The following is a 16,563-nucleotide window of genomic DNA, read 5'->3' as shown; positions in this document are numbered from 1 at the left end:
TACAATATCCAATATCTTGTCTTTTTTTATTGTTAACTTAAAAGGCTTATTTAGGTTATTGGGTTTTTTTTGGTTTGGGCTTTACTATTTAAGTGGGCTTCTGTTGGGTTGAAGTATTAATTTGGTTGGGCTTAAAATACATTAGGGGGGGCATTATTTTTTTCAGGTGTAACAAAACACAAAAACCGACCAAATGTATTTTTACACTATCAGAAAAACGTTGAGGGGTAGTGGAGGCTACCCTTCCTTCTAAGTCGTCCGTCATAGGTTTTGATGAATGAGTCAAGATGAATTCACACTTGACTTAGACCAAGCATAGTGCAGCATTATGGACTGCGTTTTGAAGCCAAAACGCCGAGGAACACCGCCTCTCCCGGCGTTGTGGGTGGCGGTTTTCGGGAAAGTATCTTCTACATAATGTTGGTGATGGCTCACATTTTGATAATAAACAGTTGGCAGCCACCACAACCACCATATTTATCTCTTCTTCCATCACCGGGATGGTCAAAAGTGGACCTTCACGGTTAAAATTGAATCAAAACGTATCAAAATAGATCAAATCGGTCAAGGGAACTGGTTCTTACCTCATTTTAAACCAAAATCAAACAAAAATCAAACCGAATTAAGAAAAAACGAACGAAGCATGGGGCTTGGTCAGTTGGTCTTCATCTGTTTGTTATGAAGAACGGTGTTTGGAAGAAATATGAAGAAAGGGGTTAGATATCTTAAAAGGGTATGGGGTTTTTAATTAAATTTGGGAACTATTACATTTAACCCCCTTTTATCTTCACTTGTTTATACTTGGTCCTCAAAGTTGTAAGTTATACATAAAAAACATAAAAATAATTGGTAAAAAATATCCCTCACGTAACGTTAAAAAACCGACGGGGTTAACAATTTGGACGTAATTAGCAAGAAGTGAGAACTAATGTAATTTTTATTTATTTAATGAAATCATTTGTTTATGTTTAGTTTTAATTAAAAATTAAAATAAAAAAATGATTGAGTAATGATTGCTGCAAACTTATGACGAGAGTTATGACTACACCATTTTTTTTTGCAAAATGTTGAAATGCTGATTGGGCGCCACATGATTTTAAATGTCTGGAGGTAGTGCATTATAACTACGCATGAGCTTATAATTAGCTGATTTCACATTTATCTAGGAAACCAAGTTACTCAAGAATCAACATGATGTTGAGTTAAGGGAATTGTGATCTTAACATGAAGAGGAGTGTAATCATCTTAATCATGAGAAGCTAAATATCCAAAATGGCAGGGTATGTAGACCTCATTTTTATGATATTCGTATCCACTTACTTTTCTTCACACAGACAAAATGGGCAGATCGTTTAGGCCATAACTTTGGCTAAAATGAGTTTGGGTGATAACATGTTTTAAAGGTCTCAAGTTGGTTTGGGTTGTGGCGTTGCACACTAGTGGAGCCATTCTAAGCAATTTTTATAGCCGTGACCCAAACTGACCTGTGAAAACCAAACATACTAATCTCATTTTGCTTAAGTAAAATATTGGGTCTTGGTCTAATGTTGGGTACGAGCTCGCTGTAGCATGCCGAATTAGACGATAACTTGCAGCAGCGCTTCCGGCTTGGCTGCCTTTACAAGCATCGCACTACCAAGTACCAATACCTTCAAACCATTCTTTATTGCTATGTTGATGAGCTGCTCTAATTCTACATGTCCAAAAGTGATTATGAGTTCTGATTGTAGCATGTATATTGTTTATAGTATTTTTTTTGTCATGTACACTTAATTTTAGTTAATGAGTTTATAAAACTGCAAATACATTTATTAATTGGTAACGAGTTTCACGTTACACGGATACATTATTTGCAGGATGGCATGGTTCAAATAAACAAGAATGATAATGATTCTTAAAAAAAGGATGAGATTCGCGCATTTGAATTTAAATTGAATTGATCAAATAGTTGATAAAGTAAGCACGTTCCTTCTCCCTTGCTGTTCCCTACGACCTTAGTATCTTATTTAGACATGCTTTTTGCTCTTTCAGTATGTTATTGAATTAATATTGTCATGATGAACAGGTAAAGTACTAGTTAAAAAAGTTCTTAAAAAACCTAATTTGTTAATATTGACTAATATAAAAATATTTACATGCACCATTTCGTTTTTTGTTTTTAAAGTCCAATTTTTTAAAAATCGAAAAAGGGACTACCCACAACTGGTAACAAGAAGCACGTTACATGCAGCTTCCTAACTTGAATACTGAATTTTTGTTGTAACCTTTGAGCTAGCCTCATTTTTAGGCCTACTATGAAAATCCGGACAATTAAATAATCATCTTGATCAGCCTCATTTTTAGGCCTACTTTATTTAATTAAAAATCCAGAAAATTAAATATATAATCTATCCAATTAAATAAATAAAGCTTTCCTCTAGCCACGTGTCATTCATTTAGCCCACCCTCACTCATCCATTCCCGCCTATGTCCACAATCCATTTAGAAACCATTAACCCTGCCCGATTCTAATTGTTACCACCAGATCTTTCAAACAAACCCTAATTCATCCTTCATGTCCTCCTCACTGGTGTAATCAGGCTGTAGAATGCCTTCATCTCCGTTCGTCTCCTCTCCTGTGTTGCAGCCGCACCCACACCCGCCACCGCCATCGCCAACCCCGTTTTCTCACCGGATTCCACTTCTCCGGTGTTGCAGCACCCGCCACCGCCACCGCACCAGCCACCGCCACCGCCGGTATGCTATAGTTTTTGCTTTCTGATTTGATTCGTTGTTCTTTAACTATTAATATAAACCTTAAATCGATTTGATTATGTATTTAGGCATTAATCGATTCCACTTCTCTGGTGTTGCAGCAGCATGTTCGGACCGCCAGTATGCTATAGTTTTTGCTTTCTGATTTGATTCATTGTTCTTTAACTATTAATATAAACCCTAAATCGATTTGATTATGTATTTAGGCATTAATCGATTCCACTTCTCCGGTGTTGCAGCAGCATGTTCAGACCGCCGGTATGTTATAGTTGTTGCTTTCTCATTTGATTCGGTCTTCGTTAATTATTTATATAAACACTAAATTGATTTCATTATGTATTTAGGCATTAATCAATTCCACTTCTCCGGTGTTGCAGCAGCATGTTCGGAGCGCCGGTATGTTATAGTTGCTTTCTCATTTGATTTGGTGTACGTTAATTATTTATAGAAACACTAAATCGACTTCATTATGTACTTAGGCATTAATTGATTAATAAGCGTCATCTTCGGTGTTCGTTAGTTATTTATATAATTAAGTTAGATCAAGTTATATTACTCTGTCATCAACTCGATTACATTCGCTGTTCGTTAAATTTATTTTATATAAACACTAAACTGATTTCATTATGTATTTAGGCATTAATCGATTCCACTTCTCCGGTGTTGCAGCAGCATGTTCGGACCGCCGGTATGCTATAGTTTTTGCTTTCTGATTTGATTCGTTGTTCTTTAACTATTAATATAAACCCTAAATCGATTTGATTATGTATTTAGGCATTAATCGATTCCACTTCTCCGGTGTTGCAGCAGCATGTTCAGACCGCCGGTATGTTATAGTTGTTGCTTTCTCATTTGATTCGGTCTTCGTTAACTATTAATATAAACCCTAAATCGATTTGATTATGTATTTAGGCATTCATCGATTCCACTTCTCCGGTGTTGCAGCAGCATGTTCGGACCGCTGGTATGTTATAGTTGCTTTCTCATTTGATTTGGTGTTCGTTAATTATTTATATAAACACTAAATCGACTTCATTACGTACTTAGGCATTAATTGATTAATAAGCGTCATCTTCGGTGTTCGTTAGTTATTTATATAATTAAGTTAGATCAAGTTATATTACTCTGTCATCAACTCGATTACATTCGCTGTTCGTTAAATTTATTTTATATAAACACTAAACTGATTTCATTATGTATTTAGGCATTAATCGATTCCACTTCTCCGGTGTTGCAGCAGCATGTTCGGACCGCCGGTATGTTATAGTTGCTTTCTCATTTGATTTGGTGTTCGTTAATTATTTATACAAACACTAAATCGACTTCATTATGTACTTAGGCATTAATTGATTAATAAGCGTCATCTTCGGTGTTTGTTAGTTATGTATATAATTAAGTTAGATCAAGTTATATTACTCTGTCATCAACTCGATTACATTAAATAAGTTAGGCATTCATGTTGGTTTTTTCTATCGTTGGTATTGCCACCGCAACTGCTCCTCTTGATTCCGGTTGTAATCTTGGTTGCTCTTATTTTTTTGGCTTTTACACCAATCAAGGGCAGACCATAGACCATTATAACACTACGTTATGCTTTAAAAACAACTATATTCAGTTGTCGTATATATGCATATAATTATTTGTTAGGCATTTAGAGTTGTGATAACTTTTCATCGTTGTAAGTGGTTAATGATGTGAGTCTATTCGGACGAATAATCCTATAAATATATGCAATTTCACATAACAAATTTAATATGTTACAAGACAAATTAGAATTTTATTATATTTTTTCTAATTGATACATGTTAATAATAGTATTCTATTTCTTTTCTTTGATCATATATCTGATATCTAAAAATAAAAGTTATAAAACAAACACGCATTCCTACATATCTCGTGTGCGTAGTGTTTTTGCACAAATAACACTCTAGACCTAAATTAGAAGAGGAAATATTTAAGTCCTCATGTCACTAAAATACCCATATGTTACCTATATAAAAAAAAGGCTTTTTTATTGATTTTATGCTTCCATATGATTGCATGCATATGCTATAACAAAACAAAGATTAATTAACAATAATAAGAATTAAATAAATACCTTTTTTAGTGGCATTTATTAACCAATACCATCTAAACTGTTAAAAATATAGTACTAATAAATCCCTTTTCGATTTTATAACTTTTAAGGTTTTGTATTCTAATTAAGCTCAATCGTGTAATACAAACGGTGGAATCCCATCACCTCTAAATATAAAGTCTTTGACTGCATACTGTTGACTTTAATTATATTTGCACCTTATAGATATACAAGGACATGGCTAAAAGGAAAACCCCTCGAATTTCATCTTCCTCTAAAGCGTCACACACCGGCGATTCTTCAAATGGTAAGATTTTCATTTTGTATTATATAACCCTTACAACAACTTTTTATCTTTTTTTTTCTTTTCTTTTGTAGGGAATATGCAAAGAACTACTTTATCTGACATTTCTAATGGTAAATAAATTTATTTGTTACTTATGTTAAACTTAACTCATCATCTAATAATATGTTTATTTTATTTTTTTTATTTTTTACAGCTTATGTAAACAACGTTCGTTATGCAAATGCTTCAGAGGCGGTAAAATTCAGGAAAGTATATCTACATATCAATAAATCCAATATTGTTCAAGTAAATAATTCCTTGCTCCCACTGCTATAAGTTTCAATCCGTCTAAACTGGGAATGTGTTTAGTTTTTAGCATCGATTTTTTTCAAGTCATTTATACACGTTTACCTTTAAAAGAATATACAATCTGTCCTTAACTACAATAGATTTAAAACTCAAATACAAGTTTAATTTTTAATATATATATATATACATATATATATATAACATAATTATTATAGTTTCGTATTAGATATAAAACTTTTGTACTTTGTAATATCTACAAACTATTTTCCTTGTCTTTACGTCATTAGCATGAATTTCAAGTTTTCAACTGTAAATGCTCAATGAAATTGTATATGTAATTTTAAAACACGAAGTCATATTACAAAAACATTTTAATTTATCGATATTATAAAATCAATAGATAACATTAAATAGTTGTTTTTTACTTTGTAAATCTATTTTTTATACTTCTATTTGCACTCTATTATACAAGGAAATGTCTAAAAGCAACACCCCTGAAAGTGCATCATCCTCTAAAGCGCCTTTCAACGGTCATGCTTCAAATTGTAAGTTTTCAATTTGTATTATATTGCGTTCATTTTTGTAATTCAGAAAATTTAAATTTGTCCGTGTAGAACAACATTTCTACAATTATTTTCTTTATGTAGGGGACATGCAAAGAACCGCTATATCTTCAGCCGACGTTCGTAAGTTAAATGCTTCAGAGGCCAGGAAATCAAGAAAGCTACTTCTAGATAACAGGAGATCTAATATTGCTCCTAACACCCAAAAGTCTAATAAACCTTTTTCGTCACCAATAAATTCTACATCAATTACACAGGGCAAAGAAAATGTGACACCAAATACAATGATTACAAATCAAAGCAGTTTGCAAACTTTTCATGAAAATACAAAGAATCCAACTTCATTAGGTGATATCAATAGTGGTAAGATACCCGTTTACTGGTTATTTTTCATAATTTAAACATAAACGATAATATCAATTATTATCAACTTGCTCATGTTACCATATTTTAAATCTTAATTTTTTCCCCAGGGGCATCTACTTCCAAAAACAACAGGTCTACCTCATTATGTGATACTCGTCGAGTTTATATTTCTTCACCTATCATGGCATCCAGCAATTGTGCATCTACTTCTTTAACAAAGTTATCATCAGGAAAGCGTAAACTAATAAGTAACTCGCGGATTACAAATCCTATACCTATGCTTGACTTGACGTCAGATGAAGAAGTTGATGTCGAAGTTTTGGTTAAAGACCCATTCAAAGGAATCTCAACAGGTACTTATAATACAACAATTCCAATTAATAATGCACATACATTTTTTGACCACCAGTTAATTTAATAGATTACTTGGATCATGGTGATCAGAATCTTATATGTGAATTATGCCATGCAAAATTGTGGAAAAATGAGGGTGGAATAGGAAAAAAAAAAGAAGGAAAAACAACTTATTTCCTATGTTGTGGTTACGGTAAGGTCGAGCTACCTGAATTTAAAGATGCTCCGCCAGCTTACAAAGATCTATTTAGCAATGTTGGTCCTAAAAGCAAGTTTTTCTTAAAGAACATTAGACGCTACAATTCTATGTTCGCGTTTACATCAATGGGCGGAAAGGTTGATTCCTCCATTAATAGAGGTAACGCTCCATTCGTGTTTAGGATTAGCGGTCAGAATTATCATTCTATTGGAAGTCTTTTGCCAGAGAATGGATCAAAACCAAAGTTTTCGCAACTATACATATATGACACGGAAAATGAAGTCTCAAATAGACAATGCTTATTTAGGTATGTATTAACTCAATTAATTCACTATTTTTACACATTTGACCTTATGTCATTTTTTTAAATAATGACAAACGAATATTCTTATTCCTACCGGTCAATCAAAAAACAATCTACAAGAGGTTCCAACTTGCTAGATCTTGAGATAATAAAGGATCTACAGCGTATGTTAGATTCTCATAATGAGCTGGTGAAATCTTATAGGATGGCAAGAGATCGTTTTCAAGAAAATCCTCATGCTAACCTTAAGTTGCGTCTTATGGGAAGAAGACAACAAGATGGAAATACATACAACTTGCCGAGTTCTTCTGAAGTTGCTGCGCTGATTGTTGGTGATATTGGTAATATTGAGCCTCGAGACATTATTGTTGAAACTAAAACGGGAAGTCTAAAGCATATAAGTGAATTGCATCCTTCATATGTTCCTCTTCAATATCCACTTTTCTATATTTACGGTGATGATTGTTACAGGGTTGACATCCCTCATAGAGATTTTAGAAGCTTACAAAAAAGTAAACGGCCAAACTGCACCATGAGAGAATTTTTTGCGTACAGAATTCAAGATAGGCCAAATATTTTCTCATTGCCTCAGAATGGAAGAAGACTTTTTCAACAACAGTTAGTTGATATATACACAATGATTGAAACCGAAAGACTCAACTACATACGTAAAAAACAAAAGGTTCTTAGATGTGAGTCATATGAGAATATTCATAACTTAAAAAACACCAAAAACCAAGACATGTCCCGCGTTGGTCAAGTGTGATATTACCTTCATCTTTTACCGGAGGTTCTCGGTACATGATGCAAAACTACCTAGATGCCATGGCTATTTGTAGGTGGTATGGATATCCAGATTTTTTCATAACTATAACATGCAATCCTAAATGGCCTGAAGTTAAAAGATTCCTGAATAGTACCACCATTAATCCTGAAGACAGGCCTGACATCATATGTAGATTATTTAAAGTTAAGCTTGATGCAATAATCAAAGACTTAAAAAAAGACGAAGTTCTGGGAAAGGTCAAGCAGGTGATTTACTTTATTATTTACTTAATATAATAGTATTTGTTAAACATAGTCTTCTTTTTAGCAACTTTCAATTTATATCGAACATTAATAATATTCATTTTTTATGTAGTTGTTTATACCGTAGAGTTTCAAAAGCGTGGGTTGCCTCATGCCCATATATGTTTATTCATGCATGCTGATCACAAGCTTCCTACCGTTGATCATATTGACCCGTTTATTTCGGCCGAGATTCCAGACAAGAAGGAAGATCATGAATTATATTCCCTTGTGAGTGAATTCATGATGCATGGTCCTTGTGGTTATGATAACATGAACTGTTCATGCATGATTAATAGAAGGTGTTCTAAAAAGTTCCCTAAAAAGTTTACACCTCACAATTCTATTGATTCAAATGGTTATCCTATATACAGAAGAAGAGATTCTGGATGCACAGTTAAAAAGTCTGCTGTGGACTTAGACAACAGAAGTGTCGTGCCATATAATAAAACGCTTCTGAAAAGATATCAAGCACATATTAACGTTGAGTGGTGTAATCAGGCTACATCCATAAAGTATTTATTCAAATACATTAACAAAGGTCCTGAAAGGGCTACAGTTGTTGTTGTAGACGCTGACAATCAAGATGATCAAGATAAAGCAAGAGATGAAATTAGAGAATATTATGATTGTCGATACCTTTCTGTGTGTGAAGCAGCATGGAGGATATTTGCATTTGAAGTACATTACAACTCGCCTTCAGTAATTAGGCTTCCTTTCCATCTCCCTGGTCAACAACAGGTTACGTACGGGCCCGATGATGATATTGATGATGTCCTTAACAAACCATCAGTTTCTTCATCAATGTTTTCAGCTTGGATGTTGTGTAACCAAATTAATGACGAAGCACGAAACCTTACTTATGTTGAATTTCCTACTAAGTTTGTTTGGAAACTTGAACAACGAAAGTGGGAACGACGAAAGCAGGGTTTTTCAATTGGAAGAATTCATCAAGTTTCTCCGTCTCTCGGTGAGGCGTATTTCTTAAGAATTCTTCTAAACAAAGTCAAAGGACCAAAATCTTTTGATGATATTCGAACGGTAGATGGCCAGACATATCCTACATTTAGAGATGCTTGCTATGCATGTGGACTACTCGATGATGACATGGAATATATCGAAGCAATTAAGGAGGCGAGTGCATCCGGTTCTGGTTATTATCTTCGTGCTTTATTTGGATCAATGTTATTGTCTAGCTCTCTTTCTAGACCTGATTTTGTGTGGGAAAAAACATGGGAATATCTATCAGATGGCATTATTTACACACAACAAAGAATATTGAATATTCCAGGTACTCCAATTCGTTATTCAGTACTAAAATATATGAACCATATTATACTTTCAAATGAAGATTAATTATAAATTTTTTTACCATCCTTAATGAATTTGGTTTTTCGTTTTTATGTTTTGTTCATATACGTACGTACTTCATATAATATTGTTTATATTTTATTAATACAATTTTGCAGATTTATCACTTCCAGAAACTCAAATTAAGAACTTAACTTTGTGTGAGATTGAGAAGTACCTACTTCGAAATAACTCAAGCCTACGTAGATTTCAAACTATGCCGTATCCTGATCACGATTCTATAGCTTCTTCAAACAATCGTTTAATTGTTGACGAACTCTCTTATGACACAATCACTTTACAAAATGAGTCTCACAGCCTTATAAGTTCATTAACAGATGAACAACGAAAAGTGTTTGACGAAATCATGAATGCAGTTGAAGCTAACAAAGGAGGTGTATTTTTCCTTTACGGCTATGGTGGAACAGGAAAGACATTTTTGTGGAAGACATTATCTGTGGCAATACGATCTAAAGGTCAAATTGTATTGAATGTTGCTTCAAGTGGTATTGCATCATTGCTGTTGTCAGGAGGTAGAACAGCACACTCCAGATTTCATATTCCTATAAATCTTAACGAGGACTCAACTTGCAGCATAAAACCAGGAAGTGATGATGCACATATACTAAAGGAAACAAAATTGATTATATGGGATGAAGCCCCAATGATACATAAACATGCATTTGAAGCTCTTGATAGAACAATGACGGACGTATTAACTCCTAATACTTCTATCAATTCGGGAATCCCATTTGGAGGTAAAGTTATTGTTTTTGGTGGTGATTTTAGGCAAGTTCTTCCTGTTATTACAAACGGAAGCAGACAACAGATTGTGAATGCATCTTTATGTTCTTCCTATATTTGGGGTAAATGCAAACTTCTTAGGTTAACAAAAAACATGCGGTTAACCATCGGAGCTCAAGCATCTGATATTGAGCAGACAAACCAGTTTGCTAAATGGCTGTTGGATATAGGCGAGGGAAATGTCGGTGGTTCAAATGATGGTGAAGCAACAATAGACATACCTCATGATCTTTTGATCAATGACTCGTATGATCCGATTCAAAGTTTAATTGATTTTGTTTATCCTTCAATTCTACAAAATATCAAAAATATTGAATTCTTTCGTGAAAGAGCAATACTTGCACCTACCAATGAAGATGTCCAAGACATTAATGATCGATTGATCTCACTTTTTCCCAGAGATGAAAAGGAGTACCTTAGCTCAGATAGTATCTGTCCAACAGAAGACTTTGTTGATCCGTTGCAAGCAAATTTATACTCATCCGACGTGTTAAACGGTCTTAAAATTTCCGGATTGCCAAATCATAGATTGGTCTTAAAGGTGGGTGTTCCTGTTATGTTACTCCGAAACATTGACCATCAAATTGGTTTGTGTAATGGTACTAGGCTGCGAGTCATATCTCTTAAAAAACATGTCGTGGTAGCTGAAATAATATCTGGAGGTAATATTGGTACTCGCACATATATTCACAGAGTAAATATGATACCTACAGATAACAAGATTCCTTCAAGTTTCAGAGAAGACAATTTCCAATTTCAGTATTTTTTGCAATGACGATTAACAAAAGCCAAGGACAGTCACTATCAAAAGTTGGTTTGTATTTAAAGCATCCGGTTTTCAGCCATGGACAGTTGTATGTGGCACTATCAAGAGTGAAGAGTAGAGACGGAGTCAAATTATTAATATTCGACGCAGATGGCAAACTTACAAATAAGACATCTAATGTTGTTTACAAAGAGATATTTCGAGATTTGTAATTTATGTTTCACTTTGTCAAATTTGATTGTAACTTACTTTCTTCCTTAGTTTCAACAATTTATCAGTTTTTGTGTCTTTTTTCACTTTACATGAATAAATCTATCATTTATGTTACCATTTATATTGTGTCCAACCATATAATATTTAAGATTAATGTGTTAGTAAATTAAACATATGCTTCTACCTTTAATATATAATACCATATTGTTTCTTCAAATATTTCAAATGTTTTTAGAATTATAAAATAAAATTTCTTAAACCCGTGTTCTACACGGGCAACTAACCTAGTTATTAATAAATATTAGTTTAGTGATTGGCTAGAATGGGTGGCATGCATATCATCACACGCCCCTACAAATCCTGCCTTTTTCTCTTCCCTTTTATAAAAAAAAACATTCAAAACAAAGAGAGAGAGAAATCTGTATCTTAACTATTGTAGTTGAGTGAGTCTAAGCAATGACATAAAGAGTTAGAGAGCAACCAGCGAAGAAAGCACGTTTAGGAGATTTAAGGCCCAAATACATTAAGATTGCCGAAGACATGTTCATTGAACCTCTGTTATGTGGGAGGACGACAAATGTTCATATGCTTGCTCCTGAAACAGCCAACGATGCAGAACAAGTGTCTGACATCATGAGAATATGTTGGACTCTGATCCCAACTCTAGATACAAAGCTGGAAGTGGCGGCTATGTTTGCAAGTGCTATTGGAGCCTTTGCCCCTGCATTATTAGAATCTATGCTGTTACCATTAAGAGAATCTGCAGCTGCAATCACTGAGCTCACTTATCCTGGTATGGCAAATGATCAAGGATACATTTTAGAACAAGGTGGTGAATATGAATATCATCAACATGTTATCTTCATTGGAATATGCCTTATCCTACCATTTAAGCGTATCAAAGACCTAAACTACAAAAATTACATCAACGCATGTGTGAAAGATCTTGGAGGGGTGTTAGGATTGAGTGTGGAATCAATCAATGCGGTTAAATTCCCCTTGGATCTGCGCAGAGCTAAGATGGTGCAACAGGTGTTTTCGTGCAGCGATGAGTTCAAAATAGAGATAATAAACTACATAATCACACGGGCTTCTAATCGGTCAGGTGGTTTGATGCGCATGGCACGTTATGTTTGTGGAGTGACTGCATGGAGTGAGATGAGTTTGATTGTTATGATTAATAATGAATTTGTCGGCACTAAATCTCCTGTCTTGAAGCATCCCTTGGTGTTGGATGAAGTGGAACGTTACATTAGCGTCTTGGCGCGCATCTGTAGATCTGATTGTCCTCAATATTTCAGATACTTTTGCACTTGGGCTGAAGAGGAAATGATGCAGAGGCGGAATTTTCCTATATTAGGTGCAGCCGCTCTGGAGGTGACAAAGAGGAAGTCCAAAAGTCTATCTATTGCTAACTTTGCAGGTACCACAGAACCCAAAGACCGGATGGTTGAACGGCTAGTCAAGGTGCATCTAGCCTACATAGCCAAAGAAGATGAGAAGATGAAGATCACATCAATATCTGATGAATGAAGACACAATCAAGACTACATAACCAAAGCTGCGTTGGAACTCAGGAGTTGAAGACTGTTTTTGGGGAAGTATTGTTTTGTTATTCATATTTTGTCTCAGTTGTTTTGATGATGTTTAACAATGATCATGGTTTTTGACAATCCCTAGTTACAATTTGATATGTTATGTACTGTCATCAGTTTGCAGGATTATTTGGTGTGATTCACGGATATATTTCTTATTTTGTGTTCATTAGTTTAAGCAGTTATACCGTCACTGTTAAGATATTATCTTGAGTTTTTCTTAATTACTTTGCACATTCGTAACTTAATTAAAAAAATTAAGTTGGTGAACTTGGGTTGAATAATGACTATCCGTTGAACATTGAGGACAATGTCCGGTTCAAAAGGTCGTTGTACTCTCCAGGGATGTTCGAGAAGCCGCTACTTGATCCCATTCACAGACTTTGTTTTTGAAGGATTCGAAGGAGATGATAAGGGGCTAGATCTTTCCAATTCTCTAAAAACTTCTTATTTGTGGATTAATTGCTAATCAAATAACAAATGCCTAATAGTGTTGGTTACTACTACGGCTTAAAAAACAAATAGAAATAAATGTAGATTTAATTCTGGTAATTACATCACACATTGAATTTAATATTTATTTTATTTTCCCATCAATTTCTAATATCTAGTACTAATTACATAATTTTATTCGCCCGTTCACATGAGTATCATTGGTTATACATATTATGGAAATAATTGTTTTTAAAGAAAAAGAGAAAAAGACCAAGTCACTATATATATTTGTGGTTTAACCTAATAGGGTAGCCATCAAAACTTCATCCCCTCAAATACCAAGCCTGCCATCACAAATCGGCAAATTGCTTGTATTGCATCTCCCCATCTCTAAGCTCCGTCGCCATACAATTTTGCGGGATTATTTGGTGTGATTCACGGACATGTTTCTTTTTTCGTATTTTATTAGTTTAAGTAGTTATATCGTCACTTTTAAGATATTATTTTGAGTTTTTTTAAGGGTTGTTTGGTTGTTTTTTAATGGTCATTAAAAAATTATCTCTTAATGATTCATAGTCTCTTAATGGTTAAAAGGTTAAGTGTGACCCACCAAATGTATTCGAGTTTTTTACTAAAATGGGGTGGTGGAAAAAAGTATTTACCAAAATAGATGATTTTAAAAATATTTATCAAAATAGGTTTTTTTAACAAACTTATCTTTCCTCACCTTATTCTTAGTTTCTATTAACATTTACTATATAAAAACCATGGAAAATAACTACTTGAAAATAAAATTAATTTTTCTTTTAGAAATTTTACCTATTTAAAAATATTAAATTTCTAAACTTTTACATTATTTTGTTCTGGTGTGTTCAAGCACCATCACTATTTTTATTAAAATGACTCCAAATAAAAAAATAATTACACATTCATCGTAACAAACTAAAAATCATAAATTTTCTTCTTTTTTTTCATTTGCCAGATAAATATTATTAAGTTTTTTCAAGATTGGATTATTTTCATTTTTTTTCTTTATAAAAAAATTGACTTTGAATTTAAAAATGTAAAAATAGTGAAAAGCAATTAATGAAACATGGGTATATAAATTAAAATATCAAAAAAGAAAAAATCATTTTCATAACTATAGGTTACAATCAAATAAAAAGAATAAAATGTTTATTATAAAATAGAAAAATATATGAAATATAAAAAAATAAAAATTGCACAATGAGTAGATTGAAAAAAAAATAATTATAAAACAACTACTTGTAATTACGGATAACAATCAAATAATATATACTGTTTGAAAATTAAAAATAACAAATAAAATTGTAAATGCTAACATAAAAAGTTGATTGAAAAAAAAAGGCACAGTTGATTAAAAAATTAAAAAAACAAATAAGAGTATTTATTATTAAGCAATAAGATTAAGATTGATAAAAGTGATTTTTACAAAGAAAAAACATATTTTGATAAATACTTTTCAAACTACCTATTTTGATATATATTTTTCCTCCCAACCTATTTTGATAAAAAAACTCAATATATTCTTATATGAATAACAAAAATTAGTGTACGGTTAAATAAATTATATGGTTTTTTATATTTTGCCAATCAAATTTATTCAAAATAATATTAAGCGTAAAATTACTCACGCGATAGATTTCTTAGAAAAACATAAAAATTCTTTTTTTTATTTCTTGTTTTCTTTTTTCTTTCAAAACCTTCCCTAATTTTTTTTAACTAAAAATGGTATTAATTTTTTACACGTTTTCTTTCTATTAATTTTTTTAAATCAAGATGCGATGTTCATATTTTTTTTCACACACATGCAAATTAAGTGAAGAAAAAAGTGACACGGTGACAGTTTCTTAACTACGTCATTACGCTACAACATATTTTTCAATCTGAGTAATTTTATTACGCTAGTTCAGTCTGTTGTATTCTATATTTTTATAAATAAACTCTTGTTCTTAATATTTCTCTCCAAAATTACATTTAACAATTAAATAAACTTATAGTTTTAGTAAATCTCTGTGTAGAATTCTATAAATTTCCAAATAAGAGGTTTCTCAACACTTTACAACTTTATTTATTAGCAATAATTATATAGTTTATTTGTATATCATACTCAATATATAAATATAAAAGTTAACAGTAAGTAAACTAATTCATGAAGTATACATGTGTGTAAAAAAACTTATAATAAAGAAGTTTAATTAACTTTCTCTTGAACGTTTTTGAAGAGAAAAAAAATACTTTTTATGTTTTACTAGAAAATCTGTTGTGTAACTATTTTTTCCCTTAAAATATTTATATAGTTACAGAATGAACTTTTCACCTTTTTAGATGTATAAATATTTTAATGCTTAAAAATTAACTTGACATCTTCATAGGCATAAATATTTTTGTGCTTAAAAATTATTTTTTTATGGTTTACTAAGAACTAGGTTAGTGGCATATGTATCAGACGTACATAAATTAATAAAGACAAAATAGAAAAATACGTCTTTTATGTTTGCACGGTTTTTCAATAGACGTCATTTGGCAAACTTTATGACAGAAAACATCATTTACGTTTCAAAACTCTATCACATTATGTCCTTTGGCACTAATCCAGTTAACTTTTCTTGTAAAATCTGATTATGTGCATCCCACATGAGGGTATTTTTGTAAATTTATCTATTAATTTAATTAATTATGTATAAAAAATAATATCTCTCTCTCTCTTACTCTCTCTCATACAAAGGATTCTCTTCAAACCATCATCTGCTACAATCCAAGATCCGGCTACCACCATTGCTTGAAAACCGCCACCATCGCCTCCCCCTTCTTTAACCAAATCTAAATGAAACCGATTTCTTCGTATACCTTAACAGAAAACTTGTTATTTGATGGGGCTTTTAAAGAGACAGAGAGAGAGACGGTGAGATCTGTTGTTTGTGGTTGTCGAAGAAACGAACGATGATTCTTAACCCGACGAGATCTGCAATGGCGAGATTTGTGGTTGTCAGAGAAACGGCGAGATCTGCATTGGCGAATTGAAGATTCAAGTCGAAATCCCGGCCGTTGTATGGCTCTCCGATGACCCTCAGATTTTCGGCGAGATCTGCAGTGGCA

The 16,563-nt window shown here is 32.8% G+C and overlaps 1 protein-coding gene across 1 annotated transcript; it reads left to right on the top strand.

Moving 5' to 3' along the window:
• Positions 1–328: 328 nt before the first annotated feature.
• LOC143601228 (uncharacterized) lies at positions 329–11,209 on the top strand. The gene is made up of 11 exons (XM_077078692.1): positions 329–403; positions 5,057–5,138; positions 5,210–5,248; positions 5,332–5,387; positions 5,899–5,971; positions 6,074–6,352; positions 6,463–6,708; positions 6,777–7,215; positions 7,417–7,904; positions 8,354–9,571; positions 9,750–11,209. Exons 1-11 carry the CDS (start codon positions 329–331, stop codon positions 11,207–11,209), a joined length of 4,455 nt encoding a protein of 1,484 aa, XP_076934807.1.
• The last annotated feature ends 5,354 nt before the right edge of the window (positions 11,210–16,563 follow it).

Source organism: Bidens hawaiensis, unplaced genomic scaffold (genome assembly GCF_021521415.1).
Source record: "Bidens hawaiensis isolate Kalapana, Puna unplaced genomic scaffold, B.hawaiensis_p1.1 tig00055917_1, whole genome shotgun sequence".
Classification (NCBI taxonomy): domain Eukaryota; kingdom Viridiplantae; phylum Streptophyta; class Magnoliopsida; order Asterales; family Asteraceae; genus Bidens; species Bidens hawaiensis.
Note: the sequence above shows the minus strand (reverse complement) of the source record. Positions and strands in the feature narration are given on the sequence as shown.